Here is a 21,333-nt window from a genome sequence, read left to right on the forward strand (position 1 = left end):
AAGCGAAACCAGAAGGCTCTAAGCTTTACTATACTCTAGACTTTCTATGACAACGTTGTTTTGAAATTACTGCTCATGTTAAGCAGTGAAGCATAGATAGATAGCTAGTTGGATAGGAAACCAAATGCAGTCTGCCGGGTCTGCATTCGTCTCTTCGCGTGCTTCTTGTTTCGCTTGGAGATATTATCAAAGTAAAGTAGATATTCCAATTTGGAGGACGGTACAAAGAGTTTCTTAAAATCTCAACTACTGTTATCTCTGCCGGACGCTTGATGGATAGAATAGAGAGGACATGTCCGAGGGTCGCTCTTCGGGCTGTGCCGCTGGCCTTGATACAAAAAGGGCAGAAGGTTCCTCAAAGACCCAACATGCAGAAGCCTCACGGAAGTCCCAATCTGCTTCTCCATGCATCTGGAGCACCAATGTGTCCCCACTATCATCTAACTGCCACATATCCTTCGATTCATCCCACTTAGCCTAGTCAGGTACCACACCCGCAGCCAACCCCAAAGCATGTGATGATGACGTGGAGACGCCGTTCACGACTTACAACCAATATTCTTCTTGTTGCTTCAAACACTGCATAAACTTTCTTCCTTATCGCTTGCTTCCTTCAATCGAGGCATCGTTCTCAAGGAGAACAATCCTCTCTGTCCTGTTCGCGACAGACATGGAATCTTGATCTCGCTCGCTATCCTTTCTCCCGAGAGAGCGAAGATGCCTTTATCCGGAACCTCGCCCACGTATCTCCACGTCCTGCAAAATGCGTCCTTGATCCTGCTATCGATTTGCTGCTTCCCGTTGTGTACATTCATCGCTGCACTCAGCAGTGCAATTTCTCCGTACCTCAAGACTGCGAGACATATCCAGCATTATCGAAAATGGAGGCGGGTATCATCTTCCACTTTCCGACCAAGGACCATCCTCGTGACGGGCGTGGGCATGAGCAAAGGATTGACGCTGGCGCGGACGTTCTATCGAGCTGGACACCGAGTCGTAGGCGCTGATTTCGAGGATTACATGATCCCCGTGTGCGGGCATTTTTCGAAATCAATTGAGACGTTCTATCGACTTTCGCGGCCGAGTTCGGAGATGGGGACGCAGAGGTACATGAAGGACATGATCGACATCATCAAGAAGGAAAATGTGGAGTTATGGGTTTCATGCTCGGGCATCGCTTCTGGAGTCAAAGATGGAGAGGCTGCGGAGATCATTGAGAAGGAGACGAAGTGTAAGGCGATTCAATTCGGGCTTACATTAACAGAGACGCTGCACGAGAAGCATTCGTTCATCGATAATACGCGGCAACTGGGTCTCAATGTCCCAGATACACATTTAGTGACGTCCGAGACAGAATCACTAGCCGTTCTCTATCCAGAGAAACCAAGATCGGCACAAGGCACGAAATACGTTATGAAAAGCGTGTTCCTCGACGATTCGAGTCGGGCGGACATGACTTTACTACCAAGACCAACATTAAAGGAAACAGAGACCCATATCAAGCGCCTAAATCCAACACCGTTCCGACCGTTCGTTCTTCAAAAATTCATCTCGGGCCCGGAATATTGCACGCATAGCCTAGTCATTAACGGGAAAGTGAAAGCGTTCGTCGCTTGTCCTTCAGCTGAGCTGCTCATGCATTACGTTCCCCTACCTACATCCTCAGCACTCTCCCAAGCCATGCTTCTTTACACTACTCTGTACGCCAAGAAAACGGGACCAAGTATGACAGGACACTTCTCAATTGATTTCCTGGTCGAAGCAGACGTAGCCCAGGACGCCGAGCGACGAGTTGGTGTGTCGGATACAGAAGTTCGGGAGCTGATGAGTCGGATCTATCCCATTGAATGCAACCCACGCGCCCACACTGCTGTGGTTTGTTTAGCAGACGAGTCTGAAGACCATGCTGAGGCTTATCTGTCGATTTTGCCAGATCATGAACCAAAGGGTATCTCGAACGGACATCGAGGTGAGGCGCTCGTTGTGCCTAGACCGGGGATCCAGGGGTATTATTGGGCTGGGCATGATTTAGTTACGAGGGTGCTTTTACCGCTGCTGCGATTATTGAGGTTTGAGATTGGAGTGATGGATATGCTGGAGCTGTGGATGGAATTTGCGGAGCATGTGCTCTACTGGAGAGATGGCACGTTTGAGATATGGGATCCGTGGCCATTTTGGTGGCTGTATGTTGGGTATTGGCCGGGTATGTTCCTGGTTAGTCTGTGGGAGAGGAAATGGTGGAGTCGGTGCAACGTCAGCACGCAGAAGATGTTCGGATGTTAGACACAAAGGAGCTGGCTGAGTGGCTTCATAAATTTCAATTTGATACCGAATGATGAGCTTCTATGCCGCAGTAGCATGTCCACTGAGTTCTGAGATTCGACGCCCTGAGCGGAACATGGCAGACTGCACAAAATACAAACATGACCAAACATTACACCGAGAGAGCACATCAGGCCGCTTCTCTTTTCCTCTGTCCTTTCAATATATCACCAATTATTGCCTTCCCCAAATGAGATTGATCATGAAGCCGCGAATTCGACCGAGTGTAGTGACTTCAGAAGCTTGTGCGGGTAGCTCGCCTTGGAGAGCTTCATGCCAGACTTGATACTGTACGAGGTTGCCGATTAGATCCTCCTCATCTGCATCATAGAAATGAGTAGCGTTCAAAACGACATTGTCGTCACGGACGGCGTCCAAGTCTTGTAGCACCAGATCGTTTGTCTGCGGCTCTGCTTCAGCAGTGCTTCCAGCCAGCAAATTCAGTCCATCCATCTCCTTGTCTGTGTCATAGACACGAGTAGCGCCCAAATTGACATTACAGTCATGAATAGCATCTAGCTTCCAAATCATCTCATCTGCCGGCCGCTCCACTTCCTGAGTACCTCCTGACCTTGCCGACATATCGCATTCTCCAAGTGCATCAAGCACCTTCGATGGAACATCGTGGCCGTTCACTTCGTCTGGCAGAACGGAAATTGGCAACTTGATCTCTCCTTGCTCAATTTTGACATTAAGCAAACGCCATTCTCCAACCTCTGGTGGCGTGTTTTCGAGTTTGATGACTTCAGCTGCTTGATATTCTGCCTTCACCTCGACTTTTGTCTTTTGATTGTCGATACATTCATGATCGTGCTCGGGCTGCGTTGCTAATGCATCAAGCACGCCTCTCATATAAGCCTGGTCTTCAGCATTCAACAATGCATCCATGAACGCAAATTCGTCGAGCTCGTCAATACCATCGCTGTATTGTCTCTCGTTCTCCTCACCAGGGATTCTCCGGGCGTTCCGTACAGTCGAGTTTCTTGCTGGTCTGGTGAAACGCTTGGCCTTAGCTTTCGTTCGTCGAGGTTTGATCTTGGGCGGGCAGGCTGCTGCAAGTTCAGCCGGCGTGTTGATAGATGGATCTCTGCCAGCTTCTGGGTGCTTTCGAGGTCGGCCGCGACCACGCTTGGCTGGCTTCGTTCCAATCATGACGGAGTGAGTCGTCAATTCGGACAAGCTCGAATGTGGGAGAAAGTGAAGTCGAAGGCTTGAAGATTGATGTAGAGTCGGCCTGACTGTCAGTTGAGCTAGTCTGAGGACTTTTCAATTCTTTCACTCCTCTCGACAATGCAAGAGGTAGGAAGATGAGATCGAGACCGACGAAAGTGAGGAGGATATACAGTAGATAGTAACAAGAGGGGTAGCAGTCTCATTTTAAATGAGATATGGGTAGTAGAAAAGCAAGGAAGTCACGCCTCCCCGTTGGGAAGCTTCCACTTGGGAGTGTCGCGACTTGGTGGGGGACCAAACCGGCTTACTGCCCGACGCAGAATATTGGTTAGAAAGTAACCAAAGACGTGATTGGGAGAGAGGCGAAATAAATAAGAAAAGGAAGGAGCTTGATGTTGCACTTATCTCGAAGAAAAAAAGAGGAAAGCATGACAAGTAAAGTTTGATGAAAGGGAAGGAGAGCAGGCTTGACGACTCCTGACCTGCCATTGATTCAATCGCCAACGTCGAGTGATGCTTCACCTGTCCATAAATTAAGACTATGTCTCGAGGCGAGATATCTCCTCAGCAATCTTACCTAGTTATATAGACCATGGCTCTCTTACTTCTGAATGCTGTCCAGCTTCGTATCTCAGCCAGAGTATGTTCAGAATACCAGTGAGAGAACCATTGCCAAGTTTGATGTAGGCAAACGTTAGGAGCAAGTTCTTTATCCGAACCATAGTCCATCATCCAGATATCGCAGTCCTCAGCAGAGGAGCTACCTGCTTGCGGCTATCCTGTGCTTTCCCTTGCGACCAACAACGACACCACTGATTATTGTCCAGGTCGAGAGACCCATCTTTCCACGTCTGAAGGTCAAGTTTTGGTTTTGCATCTTGTTCGAAACTTTTCGCAGACTCAATTCCTTTTTGACCGAACCCCCAAACAAGTAGCTCTCGTGAAAAGACGCCGTTGTTCAGGGTTCTGGTCATGACTGAGCAGACCGAGAGCTTTCGCTCTTTTGCGAAATCCTTGACTGCGCTTAGGAATTGCTCGGTACCACCAGCTTTTTTGACGAGGAATGGCATATCCTTGACCACGGAGCAGATACCAAGAGGGACGCCCCCATCGTTCCATTCTTTGTAGTCCTTCCTGAGAAGATCAACAAGGCTCATACTATCGACATCTTTCTCAGCATCAGCAATTTCTTTGAAGTAGTCTTCTGCATCGAATGGACCTTCTTCCTCAGAAGTGATCCAATGCTGCAGATATTTGACGACTTCCACGTCAACGGGCGTGGTTTTCGATTCGTCCTTCAGATTCGAGGTATCGATAAGTATTGGGGCCAAGGCTAATCGTGCCAATTCAGCGTTCCATTTTGCTTGATGGTCTTGGCTTGTCTTTGACGCCAGCGAGTCCCATGCTTCTCTGCCGTATTGTACTACCAGACTGGAGCAACTTCCGCACTTCTGTACAATCCTTGGCTCTTCTGCTGTATCTTTGGGCACTTTATTCTCTTCGTCGTGGTGATCAATGCAAGCGACTAGTTGATCGCCGTATATCTTCCCCAACTCCCCTACCATGACATTGTGGTCGACCAAGACCCATTTCGTCTTCTCTGGAGATAACCTTGACGAGTTTGACGTAATGGAGGGTAGATCAGATAAAGTAATAAGGTCGCTTGGTCTCAGATTGGCATGGGAAAGCACCGAGAGCAACTCAGGTCGAAGGTTGAGATCAGCTCTTGGAATGTTCGACAGAGGTATGTAGAAGGTCTTCGACTTTAGAGAATAGGTTCGTATATATGCTAGGACGACAGCACTACAGAGAGAATCGAGATCTGCCATAATATTAGTCAAATTGGATAGCTTTCTAGGAGGAAATTCTGCCTGCCCGCCGATTCATTCCCGATCACGAATGTGACGGGTGAGCTTTGTTGTGCTGCATTATTCAAGGCAGACTTGGCAGATGACAGGAAAGAACGTAGAGATGCGCGTGGTAGAGGCATTTTGACTCCCAAGTTCGAAATTCGCGACGCGTTTGAAGCCCCTCTCTGTCTCTCGCCTGTCTGACGTCAGGGCCTGCTCTGAAGCGAGCCCCTATTTCTTTGAGACAACATTGAAGTTTAGCATTCATCGGAACAACCTCCGTTCTGGTCTCACGAACCTTTGATTCAATTGTGTTTCATTCTGTCACTATCTTTCTGATTAAAGCGATTTGTTTCATTTTCTCTTCTCTCACTGTTGCAAACCCAGAAATAGCGTTTCTGACTCGACAACAATTCTCTATCACTCGAATTTGGGAATATATGTCTATACGGTACTTTATAGATGGGGTGGTCAACGTGTACTACCTTGTCTTCAGTTATTAGATCACTTGTAAGCTTTATTCGATCGCTTCTCATTATCCTTTCAAGAACTGCAAAGAACGATGGTTGGCCGTCACCGTGGGATGAGACATCTCTCAAGACAACCGTTCCTTTTCAAGGCAATTAATGCGATCTCAACACAAGATCTCACAGTATTCCCTCACGATTACATAAGAAATAGACACTGTGTCGCCAGATTCAGAGCAACATTTGCATGCAGTATCAAGTAGTATGGTCTCTACCTTTCATATAAATTGGAATAGTTCTCCTAGAAGGTCTTCTCTACTCATAGCAAAATACATCTCTTTTCTATTCTTATCACAGCACTGGCTGCTACCATTGTCCATAGCCGCTGTTTCGCTGGCATGGATGAATCATCTGTCAATGTTCACGACTTTGAACGTATCCAAGTGCCAGAGACAGCTATCAAACAACTTCCCCCCAAGATCCACGAACGAAATATCGCTGTCAAAACATGTCCTCCCATCTGGACCTCAGTCATCGCAACACTAATCACCTTGTTCACAGACTCTACCGTGAAGCCCGCACAATGCAACGATAATGCTCGAGCAGCCATCAGAGTAAGTGCTCCTTCGCCACCATCACTAACAGGGAGCTCACAGCACAGGCATGCTTCCACGACTGTGGAACTTGGAACACAAGCCTAGGATCCAAATACGGTTGCGACGGCTCCCTGATCCTCGCCCGCGAAGCCTTCACCCAAGCCGACGACAACGCCCTCCAGAACATCTCCAACACCCTCACCGCGGTCCGAGCCCAGTACCCCTCCATCGGCATGGCAGACCTCATCGTCGTCGCCTCCAGCGTCGCCATCCGCGTCTGTCCCGGCGGTCCGACAGTGACCACCTACATCGGCCGCAATGATTCCAGCATCCTCAACCCAGCCGGCCTCCTTCCCGGCGTGAACGACACGGCAACTTCCCTCATCACGCTGTTCAAGAATAAGGGCTTCAGCACGAATGACCTCGCGGCTCTGATCGGAGCGCACTCCACGGCTCGCGCCTTCGCACAGCCCAATATCCAGTTTGGCGCCCCGCAGGATAGCACGCCGGGGGCGTGGGATATCGAGTATTACAAGCAGGTTGCGAGTCCGCCGGCGGGGGTGTATAGCTTTTTGGCGGATCGGAATCTGGCGGCGGATAAGACGGTGGGGTCGCCGATGGCGGGGTTTGCGGGCAATAAGACGAGTTGGAATGGTGCGTTTGCGAGTGCGATGGGAAGGTTGACGTTGTTGGGTGTGGAGGGCGGGAGTAGTTTGTTGGTGGATTGTACGGGGTTTTTGCCGTGAGGGTGGATGAGACAGGACGACTACGGTTGGATGTGATGCTATCTGAATGAGTGATGAGAAATGAATGAGGGAGGGATGATGAGGGCTAATTGGACGACGAATGTACCTATTGAGTATTAAGTTTACGGAAGCTTTGTTACTCGTCAATAGCATTCGGCCTCAAACGAATTGTTTCTTTGGACCTTTAGCAGATGCTATTACAGTACTCTGTATCGCTTAGCAAGGATCTTAGAAGCTTCAACGCCACTACGGTGTGCAGAGAGATAGGTTTCATGTATCTTTGCGGCAAGGACTCGGAGAAAAGATTGAGGACGAAGGACATCCACATTAGCACCACCGATGAAATTTCGACCCACACGTCACTTCTGAGACAAACAGTCATTCCGACGTTGGATGAATGGAGCAGTCTGTTCTGTTGTCTGGTTCTGATTCCAATATTCATGATTCCATGGACGTTGAATAGATGGATCAGTCTGTTATATTTTTAAAATTCCAGTTCCAACATACATGATGCCATGGAGACGTTGTGTTGCCAACAGCAGGTGGCAGCATGAAAAGCAAGCCAGATCCAGAATCGGTGGAATAGTATCGAGGTAGAAGATAAGAGATATACGAATTGTGTTCGCTTAAGGTAAGTCGAGCTCCAGGCCTATCGCAAAAGCAAAGCAATCCTGCAGCAGCCGTGTGGCCGAGGGCTTTCCCCTCAAATTGCCCAGATCAGGTGAGGCATTTCAACGTTCGGTGAGAGGCAGCCCTGCGCTGTCTGCTTGCCCGCAAATGGCTCATGTGTTGTCGTGGAAGCGGTCTGCAAACACCATACGCGGACTAGACTGCGTTCCACGAGAGCGTTCTTGTACATCTTGAGTATTGAGATTCAGAAACACAATGCTGCACGAACATCGCATGGTCGTGCTTGGTGTTGCTTGACTTGGCTTGGATTGTTCCCCGCGGCAAGGCAAGCATTGCGCTGAATCTGACCCAGTAGTTCGGGATGTGATGTGACAAGCTCAGCACGGTTCACAGCCTGGCAGTGTCTCATGCTTCCACCCATGCCCGCGACGACGACCCTGGAGCACGGTACCGCATCTCATCCCTACAGAACTCTTCACATCCTGGACCCGGAACTTTGTCTTTGGCACGCATGCTCGTCATCATCGCCCATCTCAGGGGTGCGAGAGAAAAACACACACACAAAGCCTGACGCGAAAATAAATCCGGATTTCGGTGTGCGTTGGCTGGCTGGCTGGCTGGCTGCTGCTGCTGCTGCTGCTGCTGCTGCTGCGTGAACAGGTGAAAATGTGTGATGAAAATGGCTCCCTGGTTGGTGGCTTGTGCTTGCTTGGGCTGTGGACGCTGGGCTGTTGTTGTCCATCACGGGCTGGCGTGCGTGCCACGATGATCGACAGGCGCTTCATTCAATAATTTCTCTCTCTTCACCAGATCGACTACCGACGGATCCATATCCATACACACGAGGAGAGGACAGGAGAGTTGAAGTCCACTTTCTGCCTGATCGACGGACTCTCTCTTCACGTACGGGTTCCTGGATCCTCCTCCTCCTCATCATCATCTCTTCCTCCCATCTTTTCTCTCTCATTCACCCACCCACCCACGTCCCTTCACCCTTCCTCGCAAAATCATCGTAACCGACGAGGACATTCGCGGCTGGGATCACATCGCCGCGGCCAGCTGAGAGACTGGGCGCGCCCCAAACATCTTCCCCCCACGTTACTCCACGGCAAGGCTGGGCCGAACACACCGCCGGACAAGTAGCATTTATTTCGCACATCGTCATCTGCCGCCCAAAACCCTTCGAAGGAAGCCTCAACAATCTTTCAGACTTGGGGACCGGGGACGACGTATTTGTATACACTCTCGACATCCTTTGTAGGAAACAAACACCGCAACCACTCAAAGAGTCGAAAACATTGAACATCTTAGATTTCCGCCAAGTTGATATATTTCCGCATCGGGTAGCCACAACCGGAATACACCAACGGTCGATCATGTTGGCGCTACGAAGTAGGAAGGACTCAATCACGTAGAACTCTATCCAAACTTTCCTCTCTCTCTCCCCCCTTATTATACCTTGCGACGAAACGGACAATCGTTCGTCGCAATGGCACCTTTCTCGGCCGGCATGGCCAATGCAGTGCACGACCTTCGTCTCGAATCTCGAGGTCTCGGCGGAAACAATACAGGGACCACGCTTTCGAAATCAGCTTCGCAAGGAAACACGCTGCAAATCCTGGCCTGTACTTTCTCAGCTATCAGTGTGACATCTGCCATGCTCGCTTTTCTATGGTTTGTCAAGATGCGAAGGACTTTTAGACATGAGTAAGGATGAACCCCTTCAATAGGATGTAGTACTAATACTTTCCAGCCTCATCATGTTGCTGATCCAGAGTGACATGTTTAAAGCTCTCTGGTTCATGATCTACCCAATCGTGGTCTTCACTCACGGTCCTGTCCCAGACAGCTCGACTTTCTGCCAAGTCACTGGTTTCTTTCTGTCTCTAGGCATTGAAGCGTCAGGTTCGTTCTGCTACCCTGTTATATAGCTATCACGTCTGATATGTCTAGACTTCGCTGCACTCATGATCGCTCTTCATACCGCTTTATACATATTTCGACCGAGATCCTCCAACGGTGAAGGAGGATTATTCCCGTATCGCCATATCGCATATACACTCTGGATCATCCTCCCAATTTTAAGTGCTTCGCTCGCATTTGTCAACAAGGACGACGGCTATGTCTCCGATGGGACCTACTGTTATCTTCCTGTACGGCCATTCTGGTATCGACTCGCTCTTGCCTGGATTCCTCGTTATATCATCTTCATTTTCATTCTGGGTATATACGCTTCTATATATTACTATGTGCGATACAAGTTCAATGGTTTTGAACACCTGGGGGGCATGGACGCTGGAACAGTAAACACTGTGAGCTCCGGTGGTCCTCAAATTCGAGCTGCTAAGCGCACTGTCCCACCTACACCGACTTTGGTCTCTCACGGCCTGATTCCTGAATCGAGACAGAGTTCAATGGCAGAACCTGATGGAAGGAAGCAATCGGTATCGACGGTGGACTCGGCTCGGTATCCAAGACCTTCTAGAGTCGGGGCTCATCGATTTATATGGGGAAGCTTCTCGGCGGGCAATGGACTTCCGCCTACACCACCCTCTGAGACCTCAAACGTTGATGAAGACTCATTCACAGGGCCATCTCCGCCTCACCCCATTCCACTAACTTCGCTCCACACAATAACTCCCAGACCAGAGGGTTCCGACGATTCGAACACTGCGGTGGCTTCTCGAGCGACCTCGTGGAGAGATGGATTTGTTCGTAGATTTTCTCCCGAGCTAAGTGGCAATTCCAGCACTCAGCATTCGGTCACGGACATCTTTACCATTTTACGCCATCACCCAGACTCCTCTAATAATCTTACACCTGTGTCGCAGCTCCAGCTTATCAACTCCCGTGGGCAAACATTCGCTGCTGCTGAGATGATTCGTACCCGGGACAAGATCCGACGCCAGCTGCGCTTCCTGTTCATCTACCCCTTGGTTTACATGGGGATGTGGATCTTGCCTTTCGTCTCGCACGTCTTGCAATACGATGACAGATTTGCTGTCAATCCTCCCTTCGGACTTACCTGTGTGACAACGATCTGCATATGTAGCCAAGCAGCAGTTGACTGCTGGCTATTCTCAACCCGCGAGAAACCATGGCGACAGATCCCTGGAACTGATGGTACCTTTTGGGCAAGTCTTAAGCTGTGGTCTGGATGGGGGGGCTTAGGCAAGCGTGTAAGGGTTCACGGACCGGGCAAGTCCAGAGAAGAGATGGCACGAGAAGCTAGAGCCGCGTACCAAAGACGTGATGAGGAGTTGGCTCAGCGGAGAAATCAGACGGACTCGATTGCCAGTGTTGGAGAGGCGCCACGGAGAGGAGAGAGAAGTTGGTGGGAGGCTGTTGGAGCAGATGGGACAATGAGCCCCGTCAGCGAAGAGGTCTCCAATCCGATGGAAAATGTTATTACCATAACCAGCGAAGGAGTAGCTTCCGATGATGCAACCTTGCAGGAACCTGCCACGGAAGTATCAGAAGGAGAAGATGGTCGAGTGTCGCCAGGGGGTACTGTGCATAATATACAGGAGGACACACATACGACATAGGAGACAGTTACATAGAAGACACAATGGCTGCACACAAGGGTTTTGGGCGTAGGGTACTGTTTAATTTCCAGCGGCATCTGAAAAGGCGTTTGGGTCTTTAGCATTGCTGCATGACTGGATTGGCACAGGACTTCACACGGAAGGCGGTTTGCATTAAGGTTCAGGAGTCCTCCGATGTGTCTACGGACCCGGAATGGTGTTACATTGAGCAGGCGTTCATTGGCGTTCATTTTGCTTGCAATTTGCATTTGGGTAAGCATGCATGATAAGATCGAGCATAAGTAGGATAGACAGAAGGGTGGGCTGTGGATATTGAGAGTAGTGTATGTATCGAGACTTGTCATTGAACCACTTGCCAAAGTCATGCAACTGACAAGCTGGCCTGGAACTCGGTGTCATTCTTTCTAGGTGCTGCAGCTACGGTGTTGTCGTGGTGAGTATCCACAAGTTCAAGTCCCTAGTTCCTAATATATCATCTGTATCCTACACTCTGTCATCCATCCTATCCTTCGTCTGCAAGCAAATGTTTGATATTCTGACCCTGTTTTCGAGTTGACTTAATGCTCCTCCTCCTCATAGTGCACGCAGTGACACTCGACACAATCGCATGTGGACTTGGTCCCGCACTCACATCCCCTTGGCCCAGGCTGCGGCCGCAGATCTCGCGGCGTGAAGACAAGGCGGCACGCGTCCCAACGGGACCGGAAGCCGTTCGCTTCGAACGGCGCCACTACAGTATAACCAATTAGTACCTACTTAAATACTTTGCGTGAAATGTTTGGAAATAGAGACATAACATAACATATATAACATACTAGAGAGCGGCGTCGTCTCAGGCGCAACTGACACGCGAAAAGCGCGGATAACCGCCGCCAGGATCATGCGCATCTGGAAAGTGGCCATGTTGCCACCCGGGCAGCGACGGGCGCCCATCCCGAAGGGCGCAAGGCAGCGACGTCGCTCAGTATGTACAGACTTGTCGTCGTCGTCGTCGTCGTCGTCGTCGAGCCAGCGCATCGGGTCGAACTCGTCGTAGTTGGGGAAGAGGTCGGGTCGCTGCCGGCTGAGCGAGAGCGACTGCGTGGTCACGACGGTACCTGCAGGGACGAAGTAACCGAGAATGTGAAGGCCGCCTCGAGGCACGACGCGGCTCCCGGTCAGGGCTACTGGCGGGCGGTAGCGCAGGCCTTCGGTAATGCAGGCGTTGAGCAGCTTGAGGTTCTCGATGCCGTTGAAGCCCTCGACGGACTGGAGCTCCGCGTGCATGGCCTCGACCAGCTTCGGATCTCGGGCGAGATAATAGAAGATGAAAGCGAGTGCCGACGACGTGGTCTCGGTAGCCGCGAGGATCTGACCAGCCATCTCGGCGCTAATTTGGCTCTTGGTCTTGGTCTTGGTCTTGGTCTTGGTCTTGCTCTTGCTCTTGGTCTTGCTCTTGCTCTTGCTCTTGCTCTTGCTCTTGCTCTTGCTCTTGCTCTTGCTCTTGCTCTCGTTCTCGCTCTCGTTCTTGCTCTCGCTCTCATCCTCGTACTTCATGTTCGCCATGAGCTGATCGTATACGGATATCGCGGACACGTCGTTGGCATCGCCATTTCCCGCCCCCTTTTCCGCTTGCTCCACGAGATCTCTACCGAGATGCAACAAGGCGTCGCTGGAGCGAACGCGAAAGGCCGCATGCCGAAAGGGGCTCAGCTTTAACCATTCGAAGAGCCATTCAGGGAGGCAGAGGCGCCACACAACTAGGAAGTTATACTCGCCAACCACATGGGGGAAGTCTCCCGGCTCCAGATTCGCCTGAGAGCCGGCCATGACAATCTGCGAGTTCAGAAGCGTCGCAATACGTAAGTGATAGACAATGTCTTCCGGATCACCCCCCTGAGATGCACCTAGATCGACGATCATCTCCGCGATGTTCTGCTCGAACCTGGGCTGCCAATACCGCATTGCCTTGGTCGTCGTCGCCATCATGACGGGGCGGCGGCGCGAGCGAGCAACCGCGTTCTGTGGGTACGTGACCGTCCAGTCGTGGCCGCCGATGCGCAGCGCCCGGATAGCCTTGGGCGCCGTGTCGAGGTCCTGTCGCATGAAGAGGCTCTGCACGGATTGCACATCGTTGACGAGCACAATGTTGGGCGCGATCCGGACGATGGGCCCGTATTTCGACAGAAGACCGTCCGCTGCGAAGGACAGCCGGCCGTGCCATCTCTGCCAGCGGATCCAAAGAGAACTCGCGGCCGGAAACCTGGGCCCGGGGATCTTGGAGAGGACATGGAGCCTGGACCAGTATAACATCTGGCAGGCCTGGAACAAGGTAAATATAGCCAGTATCGCCAGTGCTGCGCTCGCAGACGGAACCATCCAGAGGGTAGTCTCGATCATGTTGAAGTGCTTTAGTTGCAGTACAGCCGACGTCTGGCGGGATCGAGAAAATGTTGTTCTAGTCTATAGATTCAACGCGGGAGTGTAAGTTCCTCCCTCCGAATAGCCGCTGTCATTGACTTTATATGCGAAAATTTATTAAGGTGTCTTTTGTAAACATTAAGTTTTTATTTCCTATTTGGAGTCGGAGATGACTCCGTTGAAAAGCGCACATCGTACTAGATTCAGAATTAAAGTTTTGTGCTGTTCGTTCACGGATAGCTTTAACCCTAAGTAGCGGCAATATCGAGAAAGTCAAATCCACTCGCAAAGGAGCGGGGTCATTATCTTTAAGCAATAGTTAATTTTCACTGGCAGTTGCAGCACGGCGTCCTAAATCAATTTTTCATTTCATTTAAATTGTCTGTAAAGGGGTTTCGTTCTACGTTCAGCGAAAGTATACTTCGTAGTCTGGGAAATGATTGCGCCAAGCCTTCGAGAGACTTCTTCGGCTGCATGGGAGTATTATCCAATAAAGTTTAAAACTTTGGCGAATCGTTATTTAATTGAGTAAAATTTACTCGAAAGAACTGACCCTTGTTTTTGGAATTATTTCCGAGATATACGAAGTATGTACGAAAGTATATTTGGATTTCCGATATGCAGGAGAAAATCTTGATACGAAACCTTCTCTCGTCGCAATTTCGCCAGTAGATGAATCATGCTAGTTGTGGTATCGGCTCTGCTTTGCATGAATTTCCTACAGCAACTATGTAGGACAGCAGAAGCCGTATGATCCTTTCTCGTTCTCGCATTGCTTGTGAAGCTTGCCTGGCTCCCCTGCTGAACCTATCCATGAATCTTCCCTTGGCTCAACCGCCGAGATGATTCTACCTTGACTTACTTGCATAATATTCTCCACTCCTCAGACAGACAGAGCCTTAGTATAGATATTTCCTTGTTTGTATACGATGAGGTTGAATTTGTGTCAAGTTTTGGAAAGGGGCGGGGTACCTGATAAGGATCCGGAATTGGCTCCGAAAGAATCCTTGGAGCCGAAACAGGTCGCCCTACGCTCGCCCCACTGCCCAGCTCACCAACAGCTCGGATAACAGTAGCAACTGCTCAAGTCCAAGGACAGAAATAGAAAATGCTCATGTCAAGATTCCGATATCGAAATATCTGTTACATGTAAACAAAGGTTGAAAATCAGGTATTGTTCGAATCCGTATCAAGACTTATTCATTTTACAATGTTAGGAAACTCGGTACGCATATCATGACAAAAAGAAACGCTAAATCTTGGAGAGGAGTGAATGTTTGGCATATAAAGAGAAGTTGAAGAAATATATTGTTAAATCTGCATCAAGACTTCTTCGTCTTGGAATTAGAAAACTCGTTACGAACATTATAACAACCAAAAAAAATGCTAAATATTAGAAAACAGCAAACTTTTAATCGTTTATTCTTAATTCTAGCTATATTTCTCTCGGCAGCTAATGAATTCTAGTTGTCCGAATTTAAAACAGTGTTATTTCACAGATAACTTGGCTTTCATCTAAGTTGCTAGTACAGAGGCCAAGAAATTAGATTTTTAAGATAGGAAAAGGATTATTGGGCGTATGTATAAGAGTTTAGAGTCAGGGGAAAGGCTGGGAAGGGAAGGGAGGGGGTCGGAGATTGTGGGGTTTAAATGTTGGGTTTGAGGTGTTAAGTTTTTAGGGAATGGGAAAGTGTGGGTTTGATAGTAAAGTTTGAGATTAAGATAAAGCTTTAAAGGATAAGAAAGTATGGGTTTAAGGAAGATAATCATCGTCCTCCTCCTCCTCTCCCTCTTGTTCGGCCTTATATATAGAAGTTAGGCGGACAAGATAATTTACAAAACCAATCTTATTCATAAAGATATTCCGCATCGTCTGGGATAAAGAAAGGCTCGCCAGCCCCACTATCCACTTCTTCTTCTTCCTCCTCTTGAGAGAGGGAGAGGGAGAGGGATTGTTGGACAGTGGGTGGTGAGTGTATAATGTGGGAAAGAAATATTTCCTTATGAGAATTTTAAGTGCAGGATGTTGGGACAGACATTCATTTCATTTAAAGTGAGAGGGTTGTGACACACATTCGATGTGTGGCAATGAGCGCGAATAGCGCAAAACGCGCGAATCGCACATGTAGCGCAAATCGCCCAGACAGCGCAAAATGCGCGGAAAACGATCACTGCCGGTCCAGAGATTGAACATCGAAAGAAAATAAATATTTCAGTTGAGATGAGGTTTTCAAGAAGGGAGAGACTTTGACCTCCCTCAGATATGGGAGAATTAACCCACTATCAAATTACAATAACCGGCTGGTATTATATATATCTATCCCTTTCTATACCCAAGTCTAGGAACCTTCAACGGAATCGTAATCAACACCGCCACGGCCCCCAACACAGCCGCAAGGATAAACGTCGCTCTTAACGACGCCGAATACGCATTTATAACCTGTTCTCTCGCCACCGGCTCAAGCCCCGAAATCGCTTGCACCGATTCTCGAACTTGTCGGATAATCTGTTCCGTTTCATCAGCTCTATCCTCCAACAAAGAATAGGTAGGACGATACTTACACTCTCCTTATCAGCCCCCGTAACATTCTGCTCAAGGTTCGAAATCAACGCGTTTTGTAACACAAGACTACTCATCGCAACACCCAAGATAAATCCAAGTGATCGCCACAGCATAAGCGTGCTGGTAACAACAGCTTGTTCTACTTGTTCGGACGCTACGAGGACTGCCATGAATGTGGCGGGCATCATGAATCCTTGGCCGATACTGGAGGGAACGATACAGAGGATGTATAGCCAAGGCGGTAATCCGCGATGCATGACCGAGAGTACGATTCCGCCGAGTAGGAGGAAGATGTTCCCGGTCACTAAGAGCCATTTCAGCTTTTTAGTCCAGGTTATTAAAAAGCCAGTTGCGGCGCCGATGAGCGAGGCGACGAGGGTGGGGATTATGAGACGGAGGCCGGAGGTGGTGGCGGTCTCGAGGAGGACGGCTTGGAAGTAGAGGGGGAGGTTGAATGTTATTGCGTTGATGGCCATGGCAGCTATAGTGTTAGAGAGGATCAGTCCGGCGCGGGGGTTGTGTTTGATGAGGTTGATGGGCATTATTGGGAGTTTGGCTTTGGTTTCGATTAGGATGAATGCGGGGAAGGAGATGGTGGCAATTGTGAAGCAAGAGAGGATGAATGGGTGGGTCCAGTTGAAGATGTTCCCTCCGAGGTTCTGGTTGGATTGTTAGTAACGCTTTGGGACATTTGAAAGGTAATACTGACTAGCCCGAGGATGGAGAATGTGATTGCAGTTGTGAGTAACGCTGACCCCATGTAGTCGAATGATTTCATGACTTCCCAAAGACGTTTTTCTTGACTTTCCACGGTGCCCAGTTCGTTTGGTATTGTCCATATTGCAAGACATAAACAGACGACAAGAAACGGCAACTGAATCCAAAACTCCCATTGCCAACCAAGATTATCAGCAATGGCTCCACCCAACGCAGCTCCTGACGCAGCCCCAGCCCCAAACACGATATTCATGTAGGATTGGTATGCTCCACGAATCTCGATAGGTACGAGGTCGCTGATGATAATAGCACCTATAGCCATCATGCCTCCTGCACCAATCCCGCAGAATCCTCTGGCCAGAATGAAGCTCGTGATATTCCTAGCGGAGGCACACCATATCGTACCAACCAAGAAAATAGCCACAGTACCTATGTAGGGATATTTCCGCCCAACAGCATCCGATAGTCGACCGAACAGAGGTTGTATAGCAGTAGAGGTAAGAAGGAAGGATGTCGAGAGCCATGATGCGCTGTTTGCGCTCTGGAAGTAAGAGGTAATGACTGGATGGCTAGAAACCATGATCGTTCCATCGAAACAAGAAACAAAATATGATATCGTCAAGCTCGCAAAGATAAGCCAGAATTGTGGTTTGCTGACGCCGCCGAGGTATCGACTTTTCGGATCCGCCTCTTCTTCCGTCTCAGTTTCTTCGTCGATAGACGTCGGCCTCGAGTGGCTTCCATTGGTGGACACGGTCCCATAGTTCAAAGCTAGAGGTATTCGTGGGAGGAATCTGTACTTTCGAGGATTTCGCAGAGAGGCACCAACCTGTGCTTCGGCTTCTGTTCCATGGCCGATGGTTTGTGCTCTTGCAAGGTAATTCTCAAACTCAGCCTCGTTATCGTCCGATTCGTCATCTTGAAGTGTTGTATTTGAGGATACTGTGCCGTAACTACTTTCATCCTGACTGCTTGTGGAGAGGAATGATGTCTCTTCGTTGATATCCTCCTGGAACCGACTCGATCGGTTGTGTGACACGTCCTCATCGACCATGATCGATATAAAAGCTGCAGATAGGTCCGTAGATAAGCATCATTTGAGGATTTGGATGTCTAATGTGTCGTAGAACTTTTTGGGGATGCTGGACGGGTCATACGCGGCCTCAGACTCAAGAAATCTGGTCACTGAAACGTCAAAAGACCGTTTTGTGATCCTTGTTCACATATCTGCGGAAAAATAAAACTGCATTGAACAGTAAATGGAAATAAGAATCCAAGAGACAAGCTGTGTAAGCTTGCAGATATATGAAGCAAAGAAAAACGGAGTACGAAAAGACTTGAGCAATAGAGCGCAGGAGGTCTCATAGTATCGAGCCATGACGTCCTGCTTCGTGGCCTATCAAAACGACTTGTGGGACTACCCAATTCATTATTTGTTAAGGATTTGTGCCAGAGAACATATCGAACGTCTATTCGTGTTTCTGGTCGTAGGTTGCCGCGCGTACTCCCGTTCGGCTGGCAACCCTGATAAGAGCTTCCGGGACCGAATCCACGATCACGTGTGTGATGCATGTTCACACCTACCTAGGGTTAGCAATAATAGAGGATCTGGGCGCTTGAGTATGACGAGAAAGTCCCAATACAGTCACTGAAGTCAATAGAATTATTGGAATCTTGGGGTTGTACAATTCCACATCTTGCTGAAAGGCATGTGCCACAAGATGTCCCTTTCGGAAACCCCATTTTTGCTCACATCCAGATATGATCACACATCACTCAAATATTACTATTCTCCATAACACCATTCCTCTATCCGATGCTATATAAATACTCATTCCATTCCATCCAAGATGCTTAAGTTACCCCTGCGAATAGCGGTCCTAGAATGCGACACGCCAATGGAAACCATCACCTCCCGCTTCGGCGCCTACCCGCGAATTTTCAGCAGCCTCCTGAATGCCGCCGCAGACCAGCTCGCCTATCCCGGCCTCTCGTCCAAAGAAGGACTCGAGCTCTCGGCTTGGGATATTGTTAATGGAGACAAGTATCCCGAGTTGGAGAATATCGATGCGATATTAATCACGGGATCTAAATATACGGCGTATGATGATGATCCGTGGATATTGAGGTTGGTGGAGTATACGAAGAAGGTTTTGGATCAAAGGAGAGTGAGGATTATTGGGGTCTGTTTTGGGCATCAGATTGTGGGGAGGGCGATGGGTGTCAAGTTGGGGAGGATGGAGGGGTGGGAGGCGAGTGTTATGGCTATGGATTTGACGAAGAAGGGACAGGAGATATTTGGGAAAACTGCCGTGGTGAGTTCTTAACCTTCAATTAATTCCCGAACTTGGTGGCTGATGACGGCTTAGGCTCTGCATCAGATGCACAGAGATATTGTTTTCGAGTATCCTGAGGGAGTCGAGGAGTTGATGTACACTGAGAAGTGTAAAGTGCACAGCATGTACATTGCCAAGAGGTTAATTACTGTTCAGGGACATCCAGAGTTCAATGAAGACATCATGAAGGAGATCATTAGAGTTAGGCATGGAAGTGGACTGTTTGGAAAGGAGATGTATGACGATACGACGAGCAGAGCTGATCGATACCATGACGGAGTGCTCGTAGCTGAAGCTTTTTTGAGATTTCTTTTGGAGGACTAGAGTCTAGATTAAGAGAACTGAACGGAACAGGAGCTGGCATGTTGGACTTGCTGCTGTACTTGAAGCGTAGACTGTTGAAGATAGATCGATCGAAGTCCTTTTGTCAATGTTGCAGTTAGAAATAAATGCTGTTCATTTAAAGTAGCAAAGCAAACATCAACACTAATTCATTACAGCTATCATTCTCTCACTGCCTTTCGGAAATATCACAGCACAGAGCACGAAGGAGAAAGGGAGAGAAAGATTGCAGCTTCTAATATTCCTTGGATTACTAAGAAGAAAATATAACCCGAAGAGCAAAAGCAAAGTAGCTACATGAAAATATCAAATACAAGGCAGCCATTTCAATAACGTAATCCTACAACTCTGGCTTTCCCACTGTATTCACAGCTTGTGCAATGAGGTCTAGCCAACGAGCCAATCTAAGAAAGCGGGTCAATTACAATACTTGCTTGCAATAGCATATTGGACTTACCTATAACCTGCTCTAGCAATCTGGATCTGAATAACTGGTATAGCAGCCTGGTAATAGTCGCCATCAAGCTCTTGACCATCGATCGCATCAACACCATTTGGCAGGACAGTCGTACAAACGAACGCATTTGCTTCCTCTGCCCATGCCAGAGCAGTGGCCACAGGGTCCGCCAAATCAATGCCGTCAAGCCAGTCTGCTGCGAGAGATTGGTAGATCCCAGAAGTAATGGCCGTCGTCAAGATCTCTGCCCACTTCTCGGCATCAGTCAGAGTGTATCCTCCGATTAGCTTTTCTGGCCTGTTCGTCAAAATCTTGTGTCAGTATACTTCATTTGGAAATTTGGGGATGCATGTACCAGAAAATCCAAGACTTACATATTTGTGTCCCAGACATGGTGAAGGTTGGTCTTGACTCCACCAAAGGTCACCAGCACGGTGTTTCCGCCAACGTCGAGTCCCTCATCATGAAGAGGTTGATGTATATCTCCAAGAAAATGCACGACAAACTTTTCATATTAGTATATGAGATCTAAATAATAAGTTTGAAAACATACCTTGGCAGCCATATTCCGGGTGTAGGAATCCAGTGTGGTATTCATGACTTGGCTCGTCTACCCTTATCAGCTACTTTTCCTACATTTCTCTCTAGAGCTACGCACATAATTCAGAATCGCACCAACAACACATCCCTTCTCCCCACAATCCCTAGAATACGTCACCCCACAAGAAGTTGGAGGATTATCTTCGGCATCGATGAAATGGAAAGGAGCTGAGAATCTTCCCGCCGCGGTATATCGAAACGAGTCCGCCCACGTAGCAACGTTGGCCAAGTAAGAACTGGTTTCATTGTACAAGAGAGTCTGGAACAACTCTTGTGTCCCCGCAGCGACAAAGTTGGAGGCGACATATGCTACTGTCTCGTGACCGAGAGATCCCCAAGCTGCCGCTGTAGGAAGAAATGCGCATAGGGCATGGAGATAATTCAGAGTTGCGAGCTTCATCTTGAAATTTATCGCGGTATAGAACTTGAAGAATGAAATTATGGAAATGAGATGGATGCGATATAAAAGATGAGATGAAATAGCAGGTCGTCACCTGTAGGGCTGATCAAGTATAAACACAACCTGACATGTTCAAGAGTGAGACAAGAAGCAGGGAGGTTTAGATGTTTTGATTGGTTCTCGTTG

General features: G+C 48.6%; 9 protein-coding genes across 9 annotated transcripts; 4 read left to right on the forward strand and 5 right to left on the reverse strand.

The window, feature by feature from the left end:
- The first annotated feature begins 382 nt into the window (after nucleotides 1-382).
- Nucleotides 383-2,537, forward strand: LY89DRAFT_685202 (uncharacterized protein). The gene has a single exon (XM_018215040.1). The coding sequence runs from the start codon at nucleotides 718-720 to the stop codon at nucleotides 2,281-2,283; it is 1,566 nt and encodes a 521-aa protein (XP_018070518.1). The 5' UTR covers nucleotides 383-717; the 3' UTR covers nucleotides 2,284-2,537.
- Nucleotides 2,497-3,474, reverse strand: LY89DRAFT_669706 (uncharacterized protein; the record flags this gene model as incomplete). Its single annotated transcript, XM_018213121.1, has 1 exon — nucleotides 2,497-3,474. The coding sequence occupies one exon, from the start codon at nucleotides 3,472-3,474 to the stop codon at nucleotides 2,497-2,499; it is 978 nt and encodes a 325-aa protein (XP_018070519.1).
- Nucleotides 3,475-4,223: 749 nt separating this feature from the next.
- LY89DRAFT_697437 (DHH phosphoesterase) lies at nucleotides 4,224-5,485 on the reverse strand (the record flags this gene model as incomplete). Its single annotated transcript, XM_018216903.1, has 2 exons — nucleotides 4,224-5,317; nucleotides 5,371-5,485. The coding sequence occupies 2 exons, from the start codon at nucleotides 5,483-5,485 to the stop codon at nucleotides 4,224-4,226; spliced, it is 1,209 nt and encodes a 402-aa protein (XP_018070520.1).
- A 725-nt stretch (nucleotides 5,486-6,210) lies between these two features.
- LY89DRAFT_585884 (heme peroxidase) lies at nucleotides 6,211-7,154 on the forward strand (the record flags this gene model as incomplete). The annotated part of the gene is made up of 2 exons (XM_018209346.1): nucleotides 6,211-6,426; nucleotides 6,474-7,154. The coding sequence occupies 2 exons, from the start codon at nucleotides 6,211-6,213 to the stop codon at nucleotides 7,152-7,154; spliced, it is 897 nt and encodes a 298-aa protein (XP_018070521.1).
- Nucleotides 7,155-8,900: 1,746 nt separating this feature from the next.
- LY89DRAFT_76157 (family A G protein-coupled receptor-like protein) lies at nucleotides 8,901-11,440 on the forward strand. Its single transcript, XM_018221553.1, has 3 exons — nucleotides 8,901-9,491; nucleotides 9,538-9,689; nucleotides 9,738-11,440. The coding sequence occupies exons 1-3, from the start codon at nucleotides 9,274-9,276 to the stop codon at nucleotides 11,330-11,332; spliced, it is 1,965 nt and encodes a 654-aa protein (XP_018070522.1). The 5' UTR covers nucleotides 8,901-9,273; the 3' UTR covers nucleotides 11,333-11,440.
- Nucleotides 11,441-11,666: 226 nt separating this feature from the next.
- Nucleotides 11,667-13,711, reverse strand: LY89DRAFT_782465 (cytochrome P450; the record flags this gene model as incomplete). Its single annotated transcript, XM_018222581.1, has 2 exons — nucleotides 11,667-12,062; nucleotides 12,148-13,711. 2 exons carry the CDS (start codon nucleotides 13,709-13,711, stop codon nucleotides 11,890-11,892), a joined length of 1,737 nt encoding a protein of 578 aa, XP_018070523.1. The 3' UTR covers nucleotides 11,667-11,889.
- A 2,298-nt stretch (nucleotides 13,712-16,009) lies between these two features.
- Nucleotides 16,010-18,488, reverse strand: LY89DRAFT_617204 (MFS general substrate transporter). Its single transcript, XM_018210790.1, has 3 exons — nucleotides 17,005-18,488; nucleotides 16,295-16,954; nucleotides 16,010-16,238 (listed from the first exon to the last, which is right to left on the reverse strand). Exons 1-3 carry the CDS (start codon nucleotides 18,064-18,066, stop codon nucleotides 16,050-16,052), a joined length of 1,911 nt encoding a protein of 636 aa, XP_018070524.1. The 5' UTR covers nucleotides 18,067-18,488; the 3' UTR covers nucleotides 16,010-16,049.
- A 153-nt stretch (nucleotides 18,489-18,641) lies between these two features.
- Nucleotides 18,642-19,844, forward strand: LY89DRAFT_646584 (class I glutamine amidotransferase-like protein). Its single transcript, XM_018211929.1, has 2 exons — nucleotides 18,642-19,327; nucleotides 19,382-19,844. The coding sequence occupies exons 1-2, from the start codon at nucleotides 18,863-18,865 to the stop codon at nucleotides 19,670-19,672; spliced, it is 756 nt and encodes a 251-aa protein (XP_018070525.1). The 5' UTR covers nucleotides 18,642-18,862; the 3' UTR covers nucleotides 19,673-19,844.
- LY89DRAFT_617209 (S1/P1 nuclease-like protein) lies at nucleotides 19,806-21,289 on the reverse strand. Its single transcript, XM_018210791.1, has 5 exons — nucleotides 20,806-21,289; nucleotides 20,701-20,757; nucleotides 20,522-20,652; nucleotides 20,148-20,444; nucleotides 19,806-20,094 (listed from the first exon to the last, which is right to left on the reverse strand). The coding sequence occupies exons 1-5, from the start codon at nucleotides 21,145-21,147 to the stop codon at nucleotides 20,031-20,033; spliced, it is 891 nt and encodes a 296-aa protein (XP_018070526.1). The 5' UTR covers nucleotides 21,148-21,289; the 3' UTR covers nucleotides 19,806-20,030.
- Nucleotides 21,290-21,333: the final 44 nt, after the last annotated feature.

Source organism: Mollisia scopiformis (genome assembly GCF_001500285.1).
Source record: "Mollisia scopiformis unplaced genomic scaffold LY89scaffold_13, whole genome shotgun sequence".
Lineage (NCBI taxonomy): Eukaryota > Fungi > Ascomycota > Leotiomycetes > Helotiales > Mollisiaceae > Mollisia > Mollisia scopiformis.

Bases quoted from the DNA above. Each gene is read 5' to 3' on its own strand.
- LY89DRAFT_646584 (XM_018211929.1), top strand. From the start codon at position 18,863: ATGCTTAAGTTACCCCTGCGAATAGCGGTCCTAGAATGCGACACGCCA. The intron at 19,328-19,381 runs GTGAGTTCTTAA...ATGACGGCTTAG, and splicing joins TATTTGGGAAAACTGCCGTG to GCTCTGCATCAGATGCACAG.
- LY89DRAFT_685202 (XM_018215040.1), top strand. From the start codon at position 718: ATGCCTTTATCCGGAACCTCGCCCACGTATCTCCACGTCCTGCAAAAT.
- LY89DRAFT_617209 (XM_018210791.1), bottom strand. From the start codon at position 21,147: ATGAAGCTCGCAACTCTGAATTATCTCCATGCCCTATGCGCATTTCTT. The intron at 20,758-20,805 runs GTGCGTAGCTCT...TGATAAGGGTAG, and splicing joins TTGGTGCGATTCTGAATTAT to ACGAGCCAAGTCATGAATAC. The intron at 20,095-20,147 runs GTAAGTCCAATA...CCGCTTTCTTAG, and splicing joins ATTGCTAGAGCAGGTTATAG to ATTGGCTCGTTGGCTAGACC.
- LY89DRAFT_76157 (XM_018221553.1), top strand. From the start codon at position 9,274: ATGGCACCTTTCTCGGCCGGCATGGCCAATGCAGTGCACGACCTTCGT. The intron at 9,492-9,537 runs GTAAGGATGAAC...AATACTTTCCAG, and splicing joins CGAAGGACTTTTAGACATGA to CCTCATCATGTTGCTGATCC. The intron at 9,690-9,737 runs GTTCGTTCTGCT...TGATATGTCTAG, and splicing joins TCTAGGCATTGAAGCGTCAG to ACTTCGCTGCACTCATGATC.
- LY89DRAFT_617204 (XM_018210790.1), bottom strand. From the start codon at position 18,066: ATGGTCGATGAGGACGTGTCACACAACCGATCGAGTCGGTTCCAGGAG. The intron at 16,955-17,004 runs GTCAGTATTACC...CAATCCAACCAG, and splicing joins CATTCTCCATCCTCGGGCTA to AACCTCGGAGGGAACATCTT. The intron at 16,239-16,294 runs GTAAGTATCGTC...GAAACGGAACAG, and splicing joins CGGGGGCTGATAAGGAGAGT to ATTATCCGACAAGTTCGAGA.